Source organism: Ceratotherium simum, chromosome 2 (assembly GCF_057802395.1).
Source record: "Ceratotherium simum simum isolate JZ-2026a chromosome 2, ASM5780239v1, whole genome shotgun sequence".
In the NCBI taxonomy this organism is placed as follows: domain Eukaryota; kingdom Metazoa; phylum Chordata; class Mammalia; order Perissodactyla; family Rhinocerotidae; genus Ceratotherium; species Ceratotherium simum.
In genome coordinates, this window is record NC_141901.1 from 93,248,342 (window position 1) to 93,266,751 (window position 18,410).

Genomic DNA, 18,410 nt, shown 5'->3' on the forward strand with positions numbered 1-18,410 from the left:
ACTGGGGCTTTGGGGAGAAGAAAGAAAAAAGAAAAAGAGGAAGATTGGCAACAGATGTTAGCTCAGGGCCAATCTTCCTCAAAAAAAAAAAAAAAGATGATGATCTGGTGTTGCTGTAAAGCTAACCTCAGGTTAGCTAGGACTCTAGCCCACAGTCCTAACGTGCCTTTCTAAGATGTTAGTCCTTTCAGTCTTTCCAATGTCGTGTGCTAATGGTTTTTGCACCTGCTATCTTATTTCCTCATATTACCCCTATTAAAGATGTGACTGATCTACTAGGTCCATTGTTGAGGTAGTAACAATGTCAAAGAAATGGGCAATCAACCAAAAATGAATTTAAAATGATATAATAACTTCCGTTCTTTATTCATACTGTTGAAACATGGTAAAGAAGATATATAATCTGTAGCAACACTTCTAGAAATCCCTGTTTTCTTTCCCATCCACACTGATGCTTCTAGCCTCTCTTCTAAAATCCCCCAAAGACCTCCCCTGATAAAACTCCTCCCCAGCCCAAGCCCATCTCTTCTACTGTCCCCTTTCTCTTGATTGTGTATCATGAAAACCCAAAGAATCCATCTAGCAGTAGTTGAACCCTCGTTGGGGGGCAGGTGAGAACATGCAACAGAGCAGGCAAAACCAGCATTCTCTTTATCTGCAGGGAGAAGGGAAGGGGTAGGGAAGACCCATGTTAATACTTTGGGCTATAATTATTTTCTAATAATTTGTGAAAATACTTATGAAAAAAGATGTTATGATCCCATTTCACTGAGGAGAAAACCAAGGGCTGATTCTCTGTTCCCTCAAACAACAGGCTGCTGAGGGTATCCCTGGGATGTTTCTCAGGGAAAGACATGTTAGATGTTCAAGTTAAAATTCTGATAGAATCATCTCTGATTGTTGGGGCTGTTCACCGAGAGACAAGGAAAACTCTTATTTTTAATGACCCAAGATCCAGACCTTCTAGTTCCTTGAATATTGATTAACACATCCCTTGGGAGGAATACAGGATAGAGAGCAAGGAGTATGTCACCATCTCCCACCAGACTCTTCTTCTTCTCCATCTGCGGGCAGCATTGTTACTATCAATAGTTAACATTTATCAAAGCCTCACTGTGTGCAAGGGGCTGTAATAGGCTCTATTAATTATTTGATCTTCACAACAAACCTGTGAGGTGGGTACTTACTCTTAGTAAAATTTTACAAGCGGGGAAACCGGCTGTAGAAATTGCCCAGCTAAATTGCCAGGAAGTAACGGAGCTGGGATTTGAACCCGTTTTTCTGAGTCTAGCGCCCTTCCTTTTAATTCTTCTCACCCTGTTTTTGTAGATGCTACAGCAACGTAAGGAACCCTTCCTGTGTACGAGTTCCCTTGCTGCACTGTAATCGTTGTTTTCTCTCATGGAATTTTTCTGTAGAGGGTAATCTGGGTAAATTTTGAAATATTAAGAACCCACAGTTAAAATGAAAATCATTCAGAATGAATGTTCTGAATTGATGTCTCATTAGCAAATTTTGTCAATGATCTTTTGCCTTACGGCAGGGTATGCCACGACTTCCATTTCTTCTGAATAATAGACTCAGCTCTGTTGAGCTTATTTCTATCATCCTGAAAAATAGAGGTTGGACATGCTCCAAATTATTTCATTGTATTGGAATGTCTTTGTGTTGTTTTATACTGTGAGCATGTGGGCTATTGGCTGAAAGCTGGAATGGTGTTCTGTTTTTTTCCCTAAACATTTTTATTATGACTGGATTGGACCACTTTCCCATAGTATATATTATGGAGGGTGTATTTCATTATGCTGAATACATCAGTATGAAGTTTTACATATACAGTCGGCTGTAACTTGCCCTTGCGTTCTGGAATAGTTTACTGGTCTCACCAGTTGCTGGAAGATAGAAAACACCCTTTCCAACCCCTAACTGTAACAGAATAGAGCTGGATGATTAAGGTCTCTTCCTTTAACAGCTGTGAAAATACAAGGAAAATGTAAGAGAAGGGCCCTCGAGGGGCAAGGTTTGGCAGCCTGTACTCGTGGCATATAAAACTGACCCTAATTTAAAAGGATTTTTCTTTAACTTAAAACAATGACTTTCATCATAACATGGAGTACGTAAATTCCCTTTTAGAGTCATAGTAAGTTAGAAGTGTCTAGTAGTTAAAATACTGCTTTTTACAGTTGTGAGAACTGGGGTCCAGGATTGGTTGAATAATTTGCCTGGTTAGTGGCATATCCAGTACTAGAACTTGACAATCCTGATTCCTGGGATGATTCATTCCTCCAAGATTCTTCTCCTCAAATGTGCAGTAGTTCAGGAATAGCAGACCAATTTGTGGCCCAGAATTGAAGCTCTAAATGAATGAAGAGTGCTCATGGAATGTTAATGATGGAGAAGGCCCTAAAGGCTGTCTTTCCATCCCCGCCCAGTGCTCATAGGTCCTCTGCACTGTAACTTACCACGTGTCACCAGCGGGAGCACTTCCACTCACACAGTTGTGGGTAGCTCGTTGTCTTCAATCGGTCAACGGACCTCTGGATCCTCTGATGTTATTGACCTCAGATTTCCTTCCTTAGAACTTGCAACTTTGGAACCACCTAGAATAAATCTAATTCCTCTTCCAAATCTTAGTCATTCACATATTTCGCCGTTTATCTGTAACCCCTCTCCCCAACATTCAAACTGAGCTCTTTAATTTAACGAGCTCTACACCTCCAGCTTCTCCATATTCTACCTGCGATGTGACACATCACTCATTTTCCTTTGATTTCTCTCCTAGCAAATGACATTGTCATCCATCTGCTGCCCGTGAAAGAAACTTGGGGACATCCTTGATTTCTTTCTCTCACCTACGTCCCACATGAATCAACAGCGCCTGCAAATTCTTCCTCCTAAATAGTTTTTCCTTCCAGTCACAATGGCTTCTGCCTGTCAGCATTCAGAAGCTCTGCGTGTCATCCCAAGGCTTCTGCTCCACAGTTCTTTCACCACCAGAAGTCTCCCATTGCTTTCCCTTGCTAGTTCTTTGAGAACTTTCACATGTGATTCGTTGGACCAGAAAGGAAAATTCATTTCAAGCTGCTGGGTAAATAGAACATAGATGCAGCACAGATTTCTTTTCCCAGGTTTCTGTCTGAGCCTGTTTTGTAGATTTGATCTCAAAAGTCGGATGTGATGCCTTTATAAGGGGGTGTTTGCTTTTCTCTCTGGTAGGACTTGTTAGGAGGATGTTAATGAAGTGGCCAAAATTTTTTCTATGTATAATCTTAAGAAGATAGATTGTTATAAAATCTTCAAATATGCAGCTATTAATTATATACATTTAGGGCTAAGATTGAACATTTTATCTCATTTTGTCTCCTATTTTCTTTTCATCGTTCAGGCCTTGATCCCTCAGGGCAATGCTGGGATAGCATAAATAACTTAAGTCCTGCCTTTGAGAACCTCAATTGCCAGGAAATACGCTAAAGAGAGGTTATCTAAACATGCTCCCACAATTTGAATATTGGCTACAAACCCTTTGGGAGAAATTTTTCAAAAATTACTGTGTTTTTGCTTGCCTGTTGTCTGTCTCATACACATTCTTTTGATGTGTAAATTTGCTTTCTTTCCTGTGGATTGGAGTGATAGTGTTCCAGTTTAGGACAAGTTCATTTTGATCCTCAAAATTCAGTATTCATTTTATATCTAGGTTGACACAGATCTGCAAGAAGCGTCATAAGTGGAAATGAGCACATGTGGGCACTGGGGCACATGTGTAACATGGCATCATGTTGGCATCATGGAAGACAGCCATGGTCTCTTCCCAAACTCTCTCTGAATGCTAGTCTTAATTGTACTTTCATGTAGGCAGGCCATGGATCCAATCCACTAGGGCATTTTTTTAATGATGTCTAATAGGTGTTTGATAAAAGCTTGTTAGGTGAGTCAAGTGTAACTTAACATTATTGTGTTTATTATGACATAGAGACCCTTTCATGTAAATATAGTTCAATTCGGGTTTGGAGGACTTACATGTCCAAATCTCTATGCTTGGTACCATAAGGAGGGTCCCTCCCCTCCAGAGCTTATAATTTTGTAGTTTTCAGAAGCTATGTTGGCAAATACAAGGATAATGCTATAGTAAAGACATAGACCAGGTGATGCTGGCATCAGAGGAAGCAAGGATCATTCGTTACTGAAGGGAAGTTGGTGGCAGCCTCAGATGCTGGCCCATTGTAGGCATTTAACAGATTGAATGGAGGAGGTGGCACTGGAGCTAGCGCCTAGCACTGATGAAAATATTCAGATAGTTAACAATTACATAGTGATTTTACTTAATTTTGTTATTTCAATATTTTAAAAAACCCAATTCCTAAGAATGTGAGTGTTAAAACTGCAGTTTACCCCTAACATTTGCATCTACCTCCAGTTCTAGGGAATTCATGAATTATAAGGTCCTACTTTTTCTTTGAATAACAGGGAAGGGGAGATGATGATGATTGGCATTTGTGAAATTCCAGATGAAGTCGTTTACAGACCTGGGCCTCAGCTTGCACTGTCCAGCACTATATTTTTGGCCCTTCAGCATGCCCTGTTCTTTTAATTGCTTTTCTCTGTTTTTCTAAAATGGGTCAGAATATGGAGAAAAATAAAGCAATAAACTGCATGAAGCTCTTTAGTGAGCCTTAACCTCTCCATTCCCAAGTATCCCACATGTGTGACTAGGAGACTTTCTCCATCTGTTGTCACCGAGAAAAGCTTGTTCAGTCCAGGCTCTTCTCTGTTCAGTTACTTCCCGAATGTCTCCACGGACGCAGCGCACCCTTTCCTGAGTCAGGTTGTGCCATTGTTTGCCTACCCGAATTGTCGGTGAGTTCTTCCTTGCGTTGCTCTGAAGCAGCCTACCTCTGACTTGCATCCTTGGCCCTCATTCTGCCTACAAGGTCTGTCGTAGACCGTCCATGGCAGCTGTCTCGTGTTCTGAGTTGGAGCCTCTCTAGGCTAACATCCCAGACTGCTGGCCCGGAATTTGAAGTTACAACCAAAATGCCCGTAAAATATGGGCGAGTGGCCGTTAGTTTCAAGTGAGTTCAGTGCATTTTCGGGAGCCTGTTATTCCGCCCTCCCTTTATGGAACCCTGTGGGGGTCGTCTGTCACCGACTGTAGTCTCCCAGGTAAGCTGTGCTGCTGCTTCCCTCTGTGTGGTGCCCAGCCCAGTGCTAGCTAGAGCCTTGTCTTTGGAGCTCCATGTGGCCCCGTATCCATCCCTCTGCTCTAGAGTTACCTCTCAGGTAATTTGGGAGTGCTAATCAATAAACGATTGAGAGGCAGTGTGGTGCACGGGAAGGAGCAGCAGATATGAAGAGAGCTGGGGACTCTAGTCCTAGCTCTGCCACTTACTGGTGGGACAAAACCCACCAACCTTCTGCCTGTGCAATAGGCATCATTATGATGACTTTACCTGTTCACTGTGAGGATTAGATGATCTACGTGTGTGAAAGTGCTCTGTAAAATGTAACGTGCAATCCACATATGAGTTAGTATTCATGTTTAGTATTAACATTGATACTATTGATAGAAGTAAAATATCTGTAATTTATAAATAATAAATGTCTGATAATAAATTATAAATAACAAATGTGTGACATTATTATAGAATGTAACAAATACTTCAGAACAAAGCAGCTGTTTCTCCCAGAAGATTTTTAATTTTGAGGTTTTCTAACCCTAAAATTGCAATACAAAAGCGTGTCTGTGGCGAGCTCGCCAGCTTCTAGAGGCAGTTATCCCCCTTTGTGTCACCCCTACCCCCAGAGCTCTGCCAGAGCAGCTTTGGGGGCTCTCCGGGGGCTCTGAGAGATTTCTCTCGCAACAGCTGGATGGTCCTCCACACTGGGTTTATGAGATCATAGCTAAGGTAGTAAATTATAAGATGCTATAATTCACTTTCCATAGGTGGTCTTGGCTGCATTCCACAGCCATTTTGGCTGAAAGGTGGCTGGTTTTGAAGCGCTGGCACAAAGTCAGACATTCCGCCCAGATGACTGGTGTGCCGAGCAATGAGCAATAGCGTCAACAGATGAGCCATTTGGTTTTTCTGTGGAGCTCTTTTGTGTTCACTTCACGTGTATTTAATTTTTACTGTTTTGAGTATTTCTTGGCGTAATGCAGAAACAGTAATTGCAGGTATTTTTCAGAGATAGAGGTTAGAATTAGTGATTTGCTGTATTTCTGTCAAGTTTCTTGATTTGGTCTCTCTTTGCTGCTAGACACCAAAAGGGAAGGTCAGGTTTTTAATCTGAATTCAGGATTCAGGATTGCTCCCCCAATTAGCACGTCCAATGGGTGGCAGATTTTATGTGCTAAATCTCTGGCAGGGCCCTTTCTGTGCATTTTATTATTTTTTCAAAAAGAGGAAAAAAAACCTGGCACCAGTCTTGAGCCTAAAGTAATTTCATGTTTGCCACAGCATTTCAGTACTATGGAAGAGTTTGGCTCGGTGTCCCAAAGCACTCTAATTTTTTTCCTCTTGGTTCCAACGCTCCTCAAGTCCATGGGATCCAAGCCAGGCCAGTAATGGAAGCCAAGCGGCACTGCTTGTTTCCGTAGACCCTAACCAATGTAGAGGAATTCTTCTATTCTTCAAAGCTGCTACGTCTTTGGCTACGGAACAATTGAGGTTGCAGGCCAAACATTTAAAATCCTCATCAGCCTAAGGTGTAAACATAGAATATTGTTCAATATTTTTTTAAGTCGGAATGAATTACAAGTGTTTGCCACAGTTTCTGAAACTTTGCTGTCAAAATGTCGTTTATTCATAAGTTTATGTTGTATTTTTAACTAAGTGCTTGACTTTTGTGTGTACAGTACAGATTACTTTGCATTCAACTCTGCTGTGTGGTGTGTGTGTGTTTGTGTGTTTTGGTGGTAGTAGTTTAATGTAGAGGAATGTTCTGCTGTGTTTAAAAATTTAGCTTTCCTAGAACAGATGTTAGCATAATTAACTACTCACTGAAAACTACTGGCAAGAATGAATTACATTGCACTTAGTGTACCCCGTTACACGCTAGGGCATAGCTAGGATAATTCCAAAAATCGCTTCTCCAAGTCTGGCCCCGCAGACCCACTTTCAGGTCTCCAGTAATTGAGAGTGAATTGTGAAATAATGTTTCACTTAGTAATCTAGTAAGATTTAATTGGTAGGGTTGACATGTAGGAGAATTTCATCTTCAAAGCCAGTGGCAGAGGTGAAGTGAGTGTCTGACCATTATAACTTCAGAGCAAGTTCAGTAAAGGAATTAACAGACTGAGTCAGTTAATTCTGAAGCACGAAGTCAGTTTAACACAAGTATTTACACTTTCTTTAGCTGAAAAACTTAAAGCTGTCATTATAATGAGACATTCTAAAACGTAGATACGTGCTGGGGCAGATACTAAGAGATCTTTTTAGGAACTGACCTGGAGGGAAGGGTAAGCAGATGTGGCTCAAAGAGTTGCTCGTTGTCTAAGACCTCACAACTCAACCGGAGAACGCGGTTTGGCTACGTCGGCTGTACAGTGTAGCCCACGTGTTTCCTTTTAACTAGAATTAAAGTGGGAGATTTTTGAGCTTGAGAAAGGCAGGCAGAATCCCTGAAGGAATTCATTTGAGTAGATTTAAAAGCTAATTTCTAAGTTTAGTTGAAGATTCTTTTATGTTAAGTGAGTGCTTTGGGGGGCCTTTGAATAAAAATTCTTGTTGTATAAATAACAGGAATTCATCTGGTCTCCTTGGTTTCTGTCACTGCCTGTATTCCTCTTCCCCTCTTCTCCTCCTCCCCTCTTTGAGGCACATCAAAAAATCCTAAGCAAACCCTGGAATTAGCCAAGGGCCTAAATGCCCAATACATTCCATATAAATTCTTATTAAAGAAGCATAGATGGATTCAGATAGGCAAAGCTTAGGACCAATGTGAGTATATAATCTTTTGTGAACTCCTTATAAACACCGTTCACAGCCGGGCAGTGGAAGTTGTCTCTACATTACAAAGTGGAATGGATGTTGAGCCATTTGGCTTTATAGGTCAAGTGAAAGTCGTGGGGTTTACCTTATCTGCCTGTTGCTTTTGTTCTCTACTCTTGTAGATGTAGACACAGGCCAAGTAATTCTTAGTGCCCCCAAACAGTGATTCTGTCCTTTTAAATCAGCCTCAATTGTTTTTCTAAAATAAAGTCTAATATTCACTTTCTAGTAACCCAGAATCTTTTAGGGAACAAGATAGAGAATAAATAAATTAAATTCTAAAAAATGGATAAATAAACCAAGCATTCACATTTTTGCAGGTGCAGAAATCGTGACGACAGATTTTTAACTGAGATTAGGTTTCAAGAGTTAAATCAACCTCCCTCTTGAGTCAGGAGAAGAGAGCATCTGCTCACAATTGTCTGTAGGTTTTTAAATCAGTGTGTAGAGTTTTGTTTTCGTTTTTGTTAGCTACTTGCTGTCGTAAAAATAAAATTCTCTAACATTTCTGAAATGTTTGACCATTTTTACCTAAAGCCATTACTGTTTCAAATTGAGGGGTACCACTCATGAATGCTTGTAAACGTGAATTACCCTTTTAACTGGTCTCTTCTCCACTCCTCCTTGTAGCCCAACGCAGATTAATCTTTAAATATCGTCTTTGTTGCAAGACAGACGTTCTTCCTCTCATTGAGGTGAAGGCTATTACCTGGTGATGGAGACTTCAGAGGCTCTGTGGAGGCTTCTCCATTCCCTCCTCACTTCTCCTGCTCCTCCTCCTCCCAGCAGAGCTCAGGTCTGGCTTTGCAGCTATCTACAGGACAGAGATAAGTGTCTTAGAAGGAAAGATCCCCCCACATAAAAATTCTCTTATTTGTGGGGCTCTTTATTGTTGCTTCTTTATTCTCTATAGAGTGGAGCAGAGACTGTTGGGCGCGGAAGCCAAGGCACCCTAGCAGAACGCTGCCGCTGGTTAGGGAAAGTGAAGCGCTGAAACAAATGCTGCCTTTTCACCTGCTCAACGGTCTCTTTTTAGATTTTCTTACTAAACACGGACACCTGCAGAACATACTGTGATTCTCTAGCTATCCTGTGACCCAGCACGTGCTCTTCTTCAGTGCCTGCCCCACTCGGCTGGGCCCTTTCTCCCCTGGCTAACGAACACCTGCTCTCTTTCAAGGTGAAGGCTAGGCCTCCTGCATACAGCCTCCTCAGCCCTCTTTACAACTGATTCATCCTGTGCAAACCTCTGTCGGAGCAGGTTTCAATCAGGATGTACTTCCCTGCCAACTTCTCAGCCTCCCACACTAGAGCGTGAGCAACTCGGGGTCTGGGACTGTCATTTGTCTCTATCTTTAGTTAGCACAGTGCCCGCATAATATAATACTCCTAGATAATTGCTAAAGGAATCTTCTTTACTTGTAATAAAGCAAAGAAATAAATAGTCTGTGTTGACTTAAACGGAGACCATGTGTCATGTCAGCATGTAGTTTTAATTTTATTTTAACTTTTCTAGGAGGCAACCAAGTCTTGTATCTCTGTCCAGCTCTTTAATTACAGGTTCTGGAGGGAGTAGGGGCTAATGATTTGGTGTTGACTCAGCTTTGAGCATGATAGCAGTAGTGGTTGGCTGGATGGTAATTTGTGACCTGGACAGCCATTTGAGATGCCATAACAGGAAGCTGACTGGAGTCAATGAATTTTCTTCCCAAAGAAGTACAGGCTTAGTCATTGTTCACTTAAATTTTTATTCAAGGTTACACTGTGATGATGAATGGAATTTTTGCCTCATTCTAGTGCATTCACTTCCCCTACCTCCCAAGTATCTGACTGTTGCCCTTTCTCAGGTAATGTCAGGATAAATATAGCACCCACCACAGTGATAATTACTTTTCCCCGTAATTATTTGTTTATTGTCTGTTTTCCTCATTATTTGTACATTCCACATGGCTAGTGTCTATTTCGTTCACTCCAGCACCTAATAGTGCCTAGCACATAGTAGGTACTCAAGACATGTTTGGTGAATGTAGTATGAGCTTTAGGAATGTATGTAATTGAGGGGCCACTGAATTTTCCTAGAGGCTTCAAGTTGTGTTTGTGCAGTTTTTCAAAACCTTGTATTGGAAGTCTTATTGATTTCATATCACTTTAAAATTAAATGTCGCATAGTATCACATTTCACAATTCTCTACTATAGTGGAGAGGTGGAGGCCAAAAACACTGTGTTGAAATACAGATGAGGGGAGAAAAAATAGCCTATGTTTGACATGTTAAAGAGAACTGAACTCGAAATAGGCCAGAGTTTTCAGTGAGTAGCTCATGGCTTTGTGACTTCTGTGCCTACTCTAAATGATGTCTTAACCTACCATAAGTTAACCAGTCCATAGTGCCTGGATGTGTTCGTTTTTGGCCAGATTGCTCTGTCTGCTAAATTGTACTGGTAGAAGTAGCTTTGGGCCCACTTTGTTTCCACTAAACGCTATGGTTCGTAGAGGGGCCATTTATACTGTGTGCGGAGGCAGCTGAGTGATATTGCATTACTATCCTAGGAATACTGAGGAGTGGTTATTTTTAGCTTTCACCTGAGCAAACATGACTCAGTTTGTTGACCTGAATCCATCCAGCCCCTTCTTAAATATACAAACTCTATTAATCCCTAGAACCACGCTGGCGACTGTGTAAGGACTTCATTATGTATACCTGTTAGTTAGTTGATTGTGGCTTCTTCAAAGGTTGCAGATAATTTCCTCTTCTTCTATTTCACTCTTTTCTCTTACAATAAAATCCCTTACACTTTTTTTTTTTTCAATTTAAAGACAGAAATCAAACTTCTTTTGATTTTAGACAGTTTTGTGATCCATGTAGTCACAATTTTGGCCATAGCTAATGAAAACACCTTCTACTAGCTATCAGCTTTGTTTTTGGTTTACTTTGGTAGGCTTTCTACATAAAGAAACACCAGGGAGTTGCTTTTAGCTGGCGTAGGAAATTGTCTTGAGCTGCAAATATATTACTGGGGGAATATTACCTGTCTGTGTTTGAAGATCAGAATGTCTGTTTACTTTCTTCAACAATACGAGTATTTTGCCTTTTGAGCACTACTAGAAACATTGAAAATGTTGAATTATCTTTAGGTTTTTAAGTTATGCAAAAGGTTTTTGAGACTGGAGGACTAATTTATTCAAATGAAGAAAATATTTGTGATTCTCATAGTATAGCTTGGGATGCCCTTGAGGCTTCTCCAAGTTCGTTACGATGATCTTTATGAAAATGTTAGTGTTCCTGGGATTTTTTTCCTTTATGCAAGAAACACTAAGCTAATGAAAGAATGAAAATAATTCAGGCCGCTACAAAGGAAGGCGTTCACTGTGTCCATTAAAAATGCAGCCTTTGTGCCCGTAAAGTGTTCAGCTTCTCTGTTATTAAGTTTGGAATGTGGTTTTGGAGCTTAGCTGAGGAGCTCAGCTAGTTATTTTTCATTTTGGTCTGAGGAGGAAAAGACTTGTTTTTCAAAAGAAAAAAAAAAAAGAAATGAAAAAAGGTTGGGTTCGTTTTGGAAGAATAGAAGTTTTAAAATGTAGTAACTATTTTCTGCAGCAAATAGTCAGTTTGAGTACGTTAGCCAAAAATAGAATTCGTGAGTTTTGTCTCCCTGTTTATTTCTCCAACCACATTAAAAAGGGGTCAGTTAAATGTGCCAGTTTGTCTTTCTAGTGTCAGAGGGCTATTTAGCTGAGTCAGGATAACCAAAGTTTGATTGATTCATATTTCTAATAATAAGTCAGATGTCTGGTTTTAGATGGATTAGGTGTGACACGGTTTTGAGTTTTAGAGAAAACCTTCCCTGGCATGGATTAGTGGTGACTCGGTGTTGTGGTGTTCAGGATACCATGCTGAAGGATATTCAGTTGGAGTTTAGTGGTGCTGTGTTTTCTGGTACATTTTAGTAGGCATTGTCAGGATACCATGCTGAAGGACATTGAGTTGGAGTTTAGTGGTGCTGTGTTCTCTGGTACATTTTAGTAGGCATTGTCACAACTTTGTGCAAACAGAGGATTTTACTACTCAAAATTTACCATGAGGATAGATATTTAGGGATAGAAAAAAATGTGTATTTGAGCATTAGGGTTAAGGCAAGATATTAGTAATACACATTTCTGCCTCCTAAGTGACTTTCCCCTTGCTTTTTATATTCCTCTTGTTGTTGTCTGGTTTCTATTAGGTAAGAGATGATTTCTGCTTATAAAAGCTCTGAAAGCACAGCATGCCAGGTATCATATGCGTAGAATTAAACATATTTAAACCATGCACATAAACTATAATTTATAGTGTTTTCCTTTCAGTACTGACTTTCAGAGAACAAGTTTTATAAATTGACTTAAAAAACATATTGTACTAGCAGGACCCACATGAAGAAACCTATGAAAATTTTCAAACAGATGAAAATGCACTTCAGTTAATGGAAAACCAATCACTTGGGGAAGGATGCTGATTTTTTCCCCATTAATTTCTAGATTTAATGTAATTTCAATGAAAATCCCAGAAAAAGGATATAAATTTGAAATGGGTTGAGGGAGAGGATTGACTCTTTCAGATATTGATACAAACCATCAGTTACAGGATTCAAAACAATGTTGTGTTGGGCCGTGAACTGACAGTCCAATACATGGAATAGAGCAGATTGTCCAGAAACGTCTATTGGTACACGTAAGATAAAGGTGATGTCATAAATCAATAAGAAAGGAGAGGCTGTTGAGTAAAGAATAATTTAAATATTTAGAAAAAATAAAACTAGAACCTCACCTCATCTCTTTTATCAAAACAAATCCCAGATGGATCAACTATTTAAATATTTTAAAAAATGAAATTGTAAAGAGTAACTAGAAGTTAATAAAGGTGGCTGTTTATTGAATTTTGAATGAAATAGTTCTCTCTAAGGACAAAAGCATAGAAAAAACATAAAGGAAAAGAAAGATTCTATATAAAATCTGGAACTTCTCTATATTAAAATTTGCCATAAACAAATTTAGACAGCAGATGGAAAAGTTAAGGTAAATTACTAACAAAAAATATTAGACAAAGAATTATTCTTATCTATAGACAACTTTTACAAACCAAGGGGGTGTGTAGATAAATTAGACTTGGTATATCATGTGATTGATTATTTTGTAACCACTAGTGAAAAATTTTAATTATATAGAAAATATTTATCATATAATAGCTAATATTAATTTTATACTTTTTATGTACTCAAGCACTGTTCTGAGTAGTTTTCATAAATTAACTTGTTTAATGGTATACAATGACTCAGAGAGGTAGGTACTATTATTATTCCCATTTAAGAGATGGTAAAACTAATATACAGACAGGTTTAGTAATTCACCCAAACTTTCTAGCATGGATTAGTGGTGACACGACTAGAAATGAGAGAGCCAGGATTTGACACCAGGCAAGCTGGCTCCAGGCTGGTGTTATGTAACACTCTGCTTCTCTAAGTGAATAAAAAGAAAAAGCTAAAAACTATGTATGGTAGCATCCTATTTTGTAAAAGTATACGTTAATATTAGTATGGATTTTAAAGTTATACAATTTAATACATGTTTAAATTTTTATCTGATTACACACTCATAGAAGAGACAGATAGTATTTTGATATTTTTCCAATAGTAGTTACTTCCCTCTAGTGGGATTTTGGGTAAATGTTGTTGTTTTTTTTTTTTTTTAAAGATTTTATTTATTTATTTTTCCCCCAAAGCCCCAGTAGATAGTTGTCTGTCATAGCTGCACATCCTTCTAGTTGCTGTATGTGGGACGTGGCCTCAGCATGGCTGGAGAAGCGGTGTGTCTGTGCGCACCGGGGATCCGAACCCCGGCCGCCAGCAGTGGAGCGCGAGCACTTAACCGCTAAGCCACAGGGCCGGCCCGTAAATGTTGTTTTGAACTTTAAAATTTCTAAATTTTGCAGATTTTCTATTATAATCATTTAACCATTTTATAATCACAAAATAGTGTTTTTTAACGTTATATCATTCAAATGTGATGCTCTCTGTTGAAATGCATGGAGTCATATTTCAGCACATACACCTCTGCAGTATCAGACAATGTTTGAGTTCTTGCCGTCTTATAGGTACCACCCTAGATGGGGGCTGGAGGTCAGCCTAGCTCTATCTCTCAATCAAAAGCAGGGTTGTAGAATTTTAGAGTAAAGAAGAATCTTAGAAAACAGCCCTCTTGGTTGAATCTTAGAAACCAACCATTTTGATTTTCTGATGAGGGTCCTGAATTTAACCGACTTACCCAAGATGAACTGAGAGAGAGTCAGTTGTTCAACCAGGCTTCAGACCCAGGTCTTCTGACCTCAGGCACTGTGCTCTGTCAAGCTCCAGAGCCCTCTAGGCCCTCAGGCAGGTGGGAACTGAAGCAAAGTTGATTTTTGAGACATTTGTTTGGTGTGAGGAGGTAACTGAACCAAACTGGTTACAAATATATTCTTTCAATAAATAATAGTGATTGAAAACACAATGGGAAGGCTCTCGGGAATACTCACCTGGATTTGGGAGATACTTACGTATTACTGATCCCAAGTTATAAAAGGCAGGACGAAAAATGGAGAGAAGACAGGAGTGGAAAGAATGTTAGCCAGAAATGAACACTTAAGTGGATGATTTTTCTAAAACAGGAAAACATTCTCTTTTCAGCCCCGGGGCCCACGACGGCTGTGTCCTACATGTCAGTGAAATGTGTGGATGTCCGCAAAAACCATCACAAGACAAAATGGTTAATGCCCTGGGGGCCCAACCAGTGTGACAAGATCCGAGACATCGAGGAGGCAATTCCAAGGGAAATAGAAGCCAATGACATCGTGTTCTCTGTCCACATCCCCCTCCCCTCCATGGAGATGAGTCCTTGGTTCCAGTTCATGCTCTTTATCCTACAGCTGGACATTGCATTCAAGCTGAACAACCAAATCAGTAAGTACACCCGGCTCTCAGCCCTCTCCTGCCTTGGGGAGTTTCTCTCTTCAGGTTCTTTCAGAGCCAGTTCTAATAACAGTAAAGTGATAATGTTAATAGCAGGCAATTATTGACTGCTTACTACTTACTAGGCACTTTTCTGAGCACTCTACCTGTATTAACCCATTTCATCTTCCCACCAATTCCTAGAGGTAGGTCTCGTTATTTCATTTTACAGATGGAAAAGTTGGGCACCAGCAAGGTTGCCCAAAGTCAGAAGGCTAGAGAGTGGGAGAGCTGGGATTCAAACCAGGCAGCCTGGCCTCAGAGCCCTGCCCTAACCACCCAGCCTCATCACCTCGCTAGTGCCACGAGGAAGCCCACCCCACTAGAGGGATTTGAGGATTTCTGAAAGGTCTCATGTTTCAAAATGCTTTTTCCCACTGGGCTTATAGTCACGTGGAACTGACGGATTGATAACCAACCTTTACAGTATGGTGTGCTGGGTGCTGCCACCCACATATGCCCAGGAGGCTGTGGGAGCGTAAAGAACAGCCTTAGAGCAGGGAGAGGAAAGGCTTTCTTGGTGTGTGTGTGTGCATGTATGTATATGTGTGTGTGTATGTATGTTCATGTGTGTCTGTGTGTATGTATGTTCGTGTATGTGTGCGTGAGTGTGTATGTATGTATGTTCGTGTATGTGTGTGCGTCTGTGTGCTTGTGTGTGTGTAGAGGTGAGCAGACAGTTATTTGAGGTGACTGTTAAAGAGTGAACGCCCTGACATGAGTTGGGGGTAAGGTGGGGGCAAACAGAAAAGCATTCTAGATAGAAGGAACGGCTGATAGGAGGTTCCAGATTTACACAACAGCTGAAGCCTTTACGTGGTATTTCCCAGGTCCCCCTTCTTTTGGCTGTTGACTTATTCCTTGGTTCATAACACGTTTATTCATTCGCTCATTTAGACTTTATTAAGTCCCGACCATGTGTCAGGGCACTAGTACTGGGGGTACAAGATTGAACAAAACATGTTCTTGTAAGGGGTTAGGGAAGACGGTGGCTGGGAAACAGACGCTTACACGTACCAAGAAGAAAGATGCTATAATGAGAGGAATATGCAATGTTGCAATACTGTGATTCATAAGAAATATATATATTTGGTCATTCAGATGACCACAATATATTTCACATATATGTTTGGTCTTCATACACAGTTCCTGACTCACAGCTCCCAAAACCTTTGGAATTTCCTGAGGTATAAGAGCAATGCATTCATCTTTTGTTATAATATTTGGTCTCGTGTCGTCAGTTCCTGAAAAGGCTTCAGAGCATTAGGGTGAAAAGGGTGTCATTATTGATAACAAGCCTCTTTCCCCCACAACTGGATTTATGTTAGGAGATGACTTTTGGGAAACACCTAGGATAGCAGCTGGTTGCCAAGGGAACTAGCCAGGAATAGAGGGTTGGAACTCTCAGTCTCACCCCCGATTTCCAGGGAGGAGAGAGGGGAAGGGCTGGAGGTTGAATCAATCACCAATGGCCAGCGATTTAATCAACCATGCCTATGTAATGAAGCTTCCATAAAAACCCAAAGGGAGGGGTTTGGAGAGCTTCCAGATTGGGGAACCAGAACACTTCCACGTGCCACCATGCTGGGTCCCAAAGTCCGCGAGGACAGATGCTCCCTCGTTAGGGACCTCGCCCTATGTATCTCTTCATCTGGTTGTTGATTCATATCCTGTAATATGCTTTGTAATAAATTGGTAATCTAGTGAGTAAACAGGTTTTCGGAGTTCTGTGAGCCACTCTAGCAAATTAATCAAACCCAGGAGGGGGTCGTGGGAACCTCTGATTTATAGCCAGTCAGTCAGAGGTACAGGTAACAACCTGACCTGCGATTGGCATCTGAAGTGGAGAGTGATCTTGTGGGACTGAGATCTTTACCTGTGGGATCTGATGCTGTCTCCAGGTAGATAGTGTCAGAATTGAGTTGACTTGTAGGACACCCTGCTGGTGTCCAAGAATTGCTGGATGTGTGGGGACCCCCTCCCCCACCACACACATCCTAATTGGTGGTCAGAACCTATTACTTATGTATCTTAATAACTGCAAAGATGAATTCCTTCCCAGCAAATATTAATCCTAAACATAAAAATGCCCATGTTGGTGAGGCTTTAACTAAAACACTTCCATATGTAAATGGAGTGTGAATGTGTCTTATGTTTTTTCTCTCTCAAGCATGTATTCAGGCTTCAAAATATATTTTATCTTCATCTAGAAAAAGATTGTACTAAAGATTCTTATCTTTAAAAAAATCGCTCAATTTCTTGGAACATGAGGGCTTGCACTTAATAGGAGCACACTAAAATATTAACAAGATAGACAACTAACAGTTCCTTCAATAAATGTATAAAATAACTGGAAGCATACAGCCAACAAGAAAAACAGATCAAAAAATACTTTGAGCAGTAGCAGTGGGTGGGGGTTGTTGACTTAATTATGAGAAAGTTGCATATTAGGTTTATGGGAATATTTTTTCCTTAAATGTATTCGTCATACCTTTGTTTATGGACTCTAAGGAAGGCTTCGATTAAAGAGTGATAGTATGTCTTTGCTCACTGATAGATATAGATATACACATATATACATGTATTTTAATTACGATAATATTTATAAGACACTAGGGGTCTGTGTTTTCCTCTGATCCTTATATTAAGAATGCATGAGACTGCCTGTCTATTTTTTTATTTTATCATTAGTTTGGATGCCTTTCTGACAGCAATAAATGGGACAGGAGAAAAGAGATTGGGGGTGTGGTGAACAAGATCCTATTATATGTGGGTAACTTCCTGTTTATCAAATATTCAGCTGTAACAACATTACCTCAAATGTAAGGAAAAATCAGGACCAGTCCTGTTTTTCCTTTAAACTTTCCTAGGCAGTCTATGAAATGAGTTTCAGATTTCAAATAATGAGGAGAGATTTTATATTTGGACTATAAAATTAAAGTTGGGATTTCCAACATATATATGGTCAGAGTTTTCACCTACCTTTGAAGGGTCTTTGAGCAGATAAGATAATCAAAGGACTATGTATTTTAAATTACTTTTACTCATTTGGTGTTAAATGTTTATTCTTTTTAAACTTTTCAATTTAAGGTAATACAGGTTTTAGCTAGGATTTGAGATCTTAACAAACCCTCAGAAACCAGGAAAGCATTGACTTACACTTTAAAACCTGGTCATTGTTTGATCAGTTCCAAGATTTAATCAGACTGATGCCGTGGGGGGTGTGTGTGTGCGTGATGACATTATAGAGTAATTTATAGTAATAAAAGTGATTAGAGAATGTGTATATTTATATTTGATTATTGAGAAAGAAGATACTCCATACATCTTATGCAAAAAAGTAATTCACACTTGAAAAAATAATTTTAAACAGAACCCGTACTTTTCACCTGTTAAACATAAGC

The 18,410-nt window shown here is 39.9% G+C and overlaps 1 protein-coding gene across 3 annotated transcripts in view; it reads left to right on the plus strand.

Annotated features, from left to right (window-relative positions):
• The window catches only part of WLS (Wnt ligand secretion mediator), a 91,733-nt gene that overhangs the window by 22,768 nt on the left and 50,555 nt on the right, over positions 1-18,410 (plus strand). For 2 of the 3 annotated variants that reach the window (XM_004431482.3, XM_087449190.1), the window contains exon 2: positions 14,686-14,958. The exons of the other annotated variant lie outside the window; for it this stretch is intronic. In XM_004431482.3, coding sequence (XP_004431539.1) covers positions 14,686-14,958 — 273 coding nt within the window. The remainder of the gene's footprint in view (positions 1-14,685; positions 14,959-18,410) is intronic. 3 annotated transcript variants of the gene reach the window in all.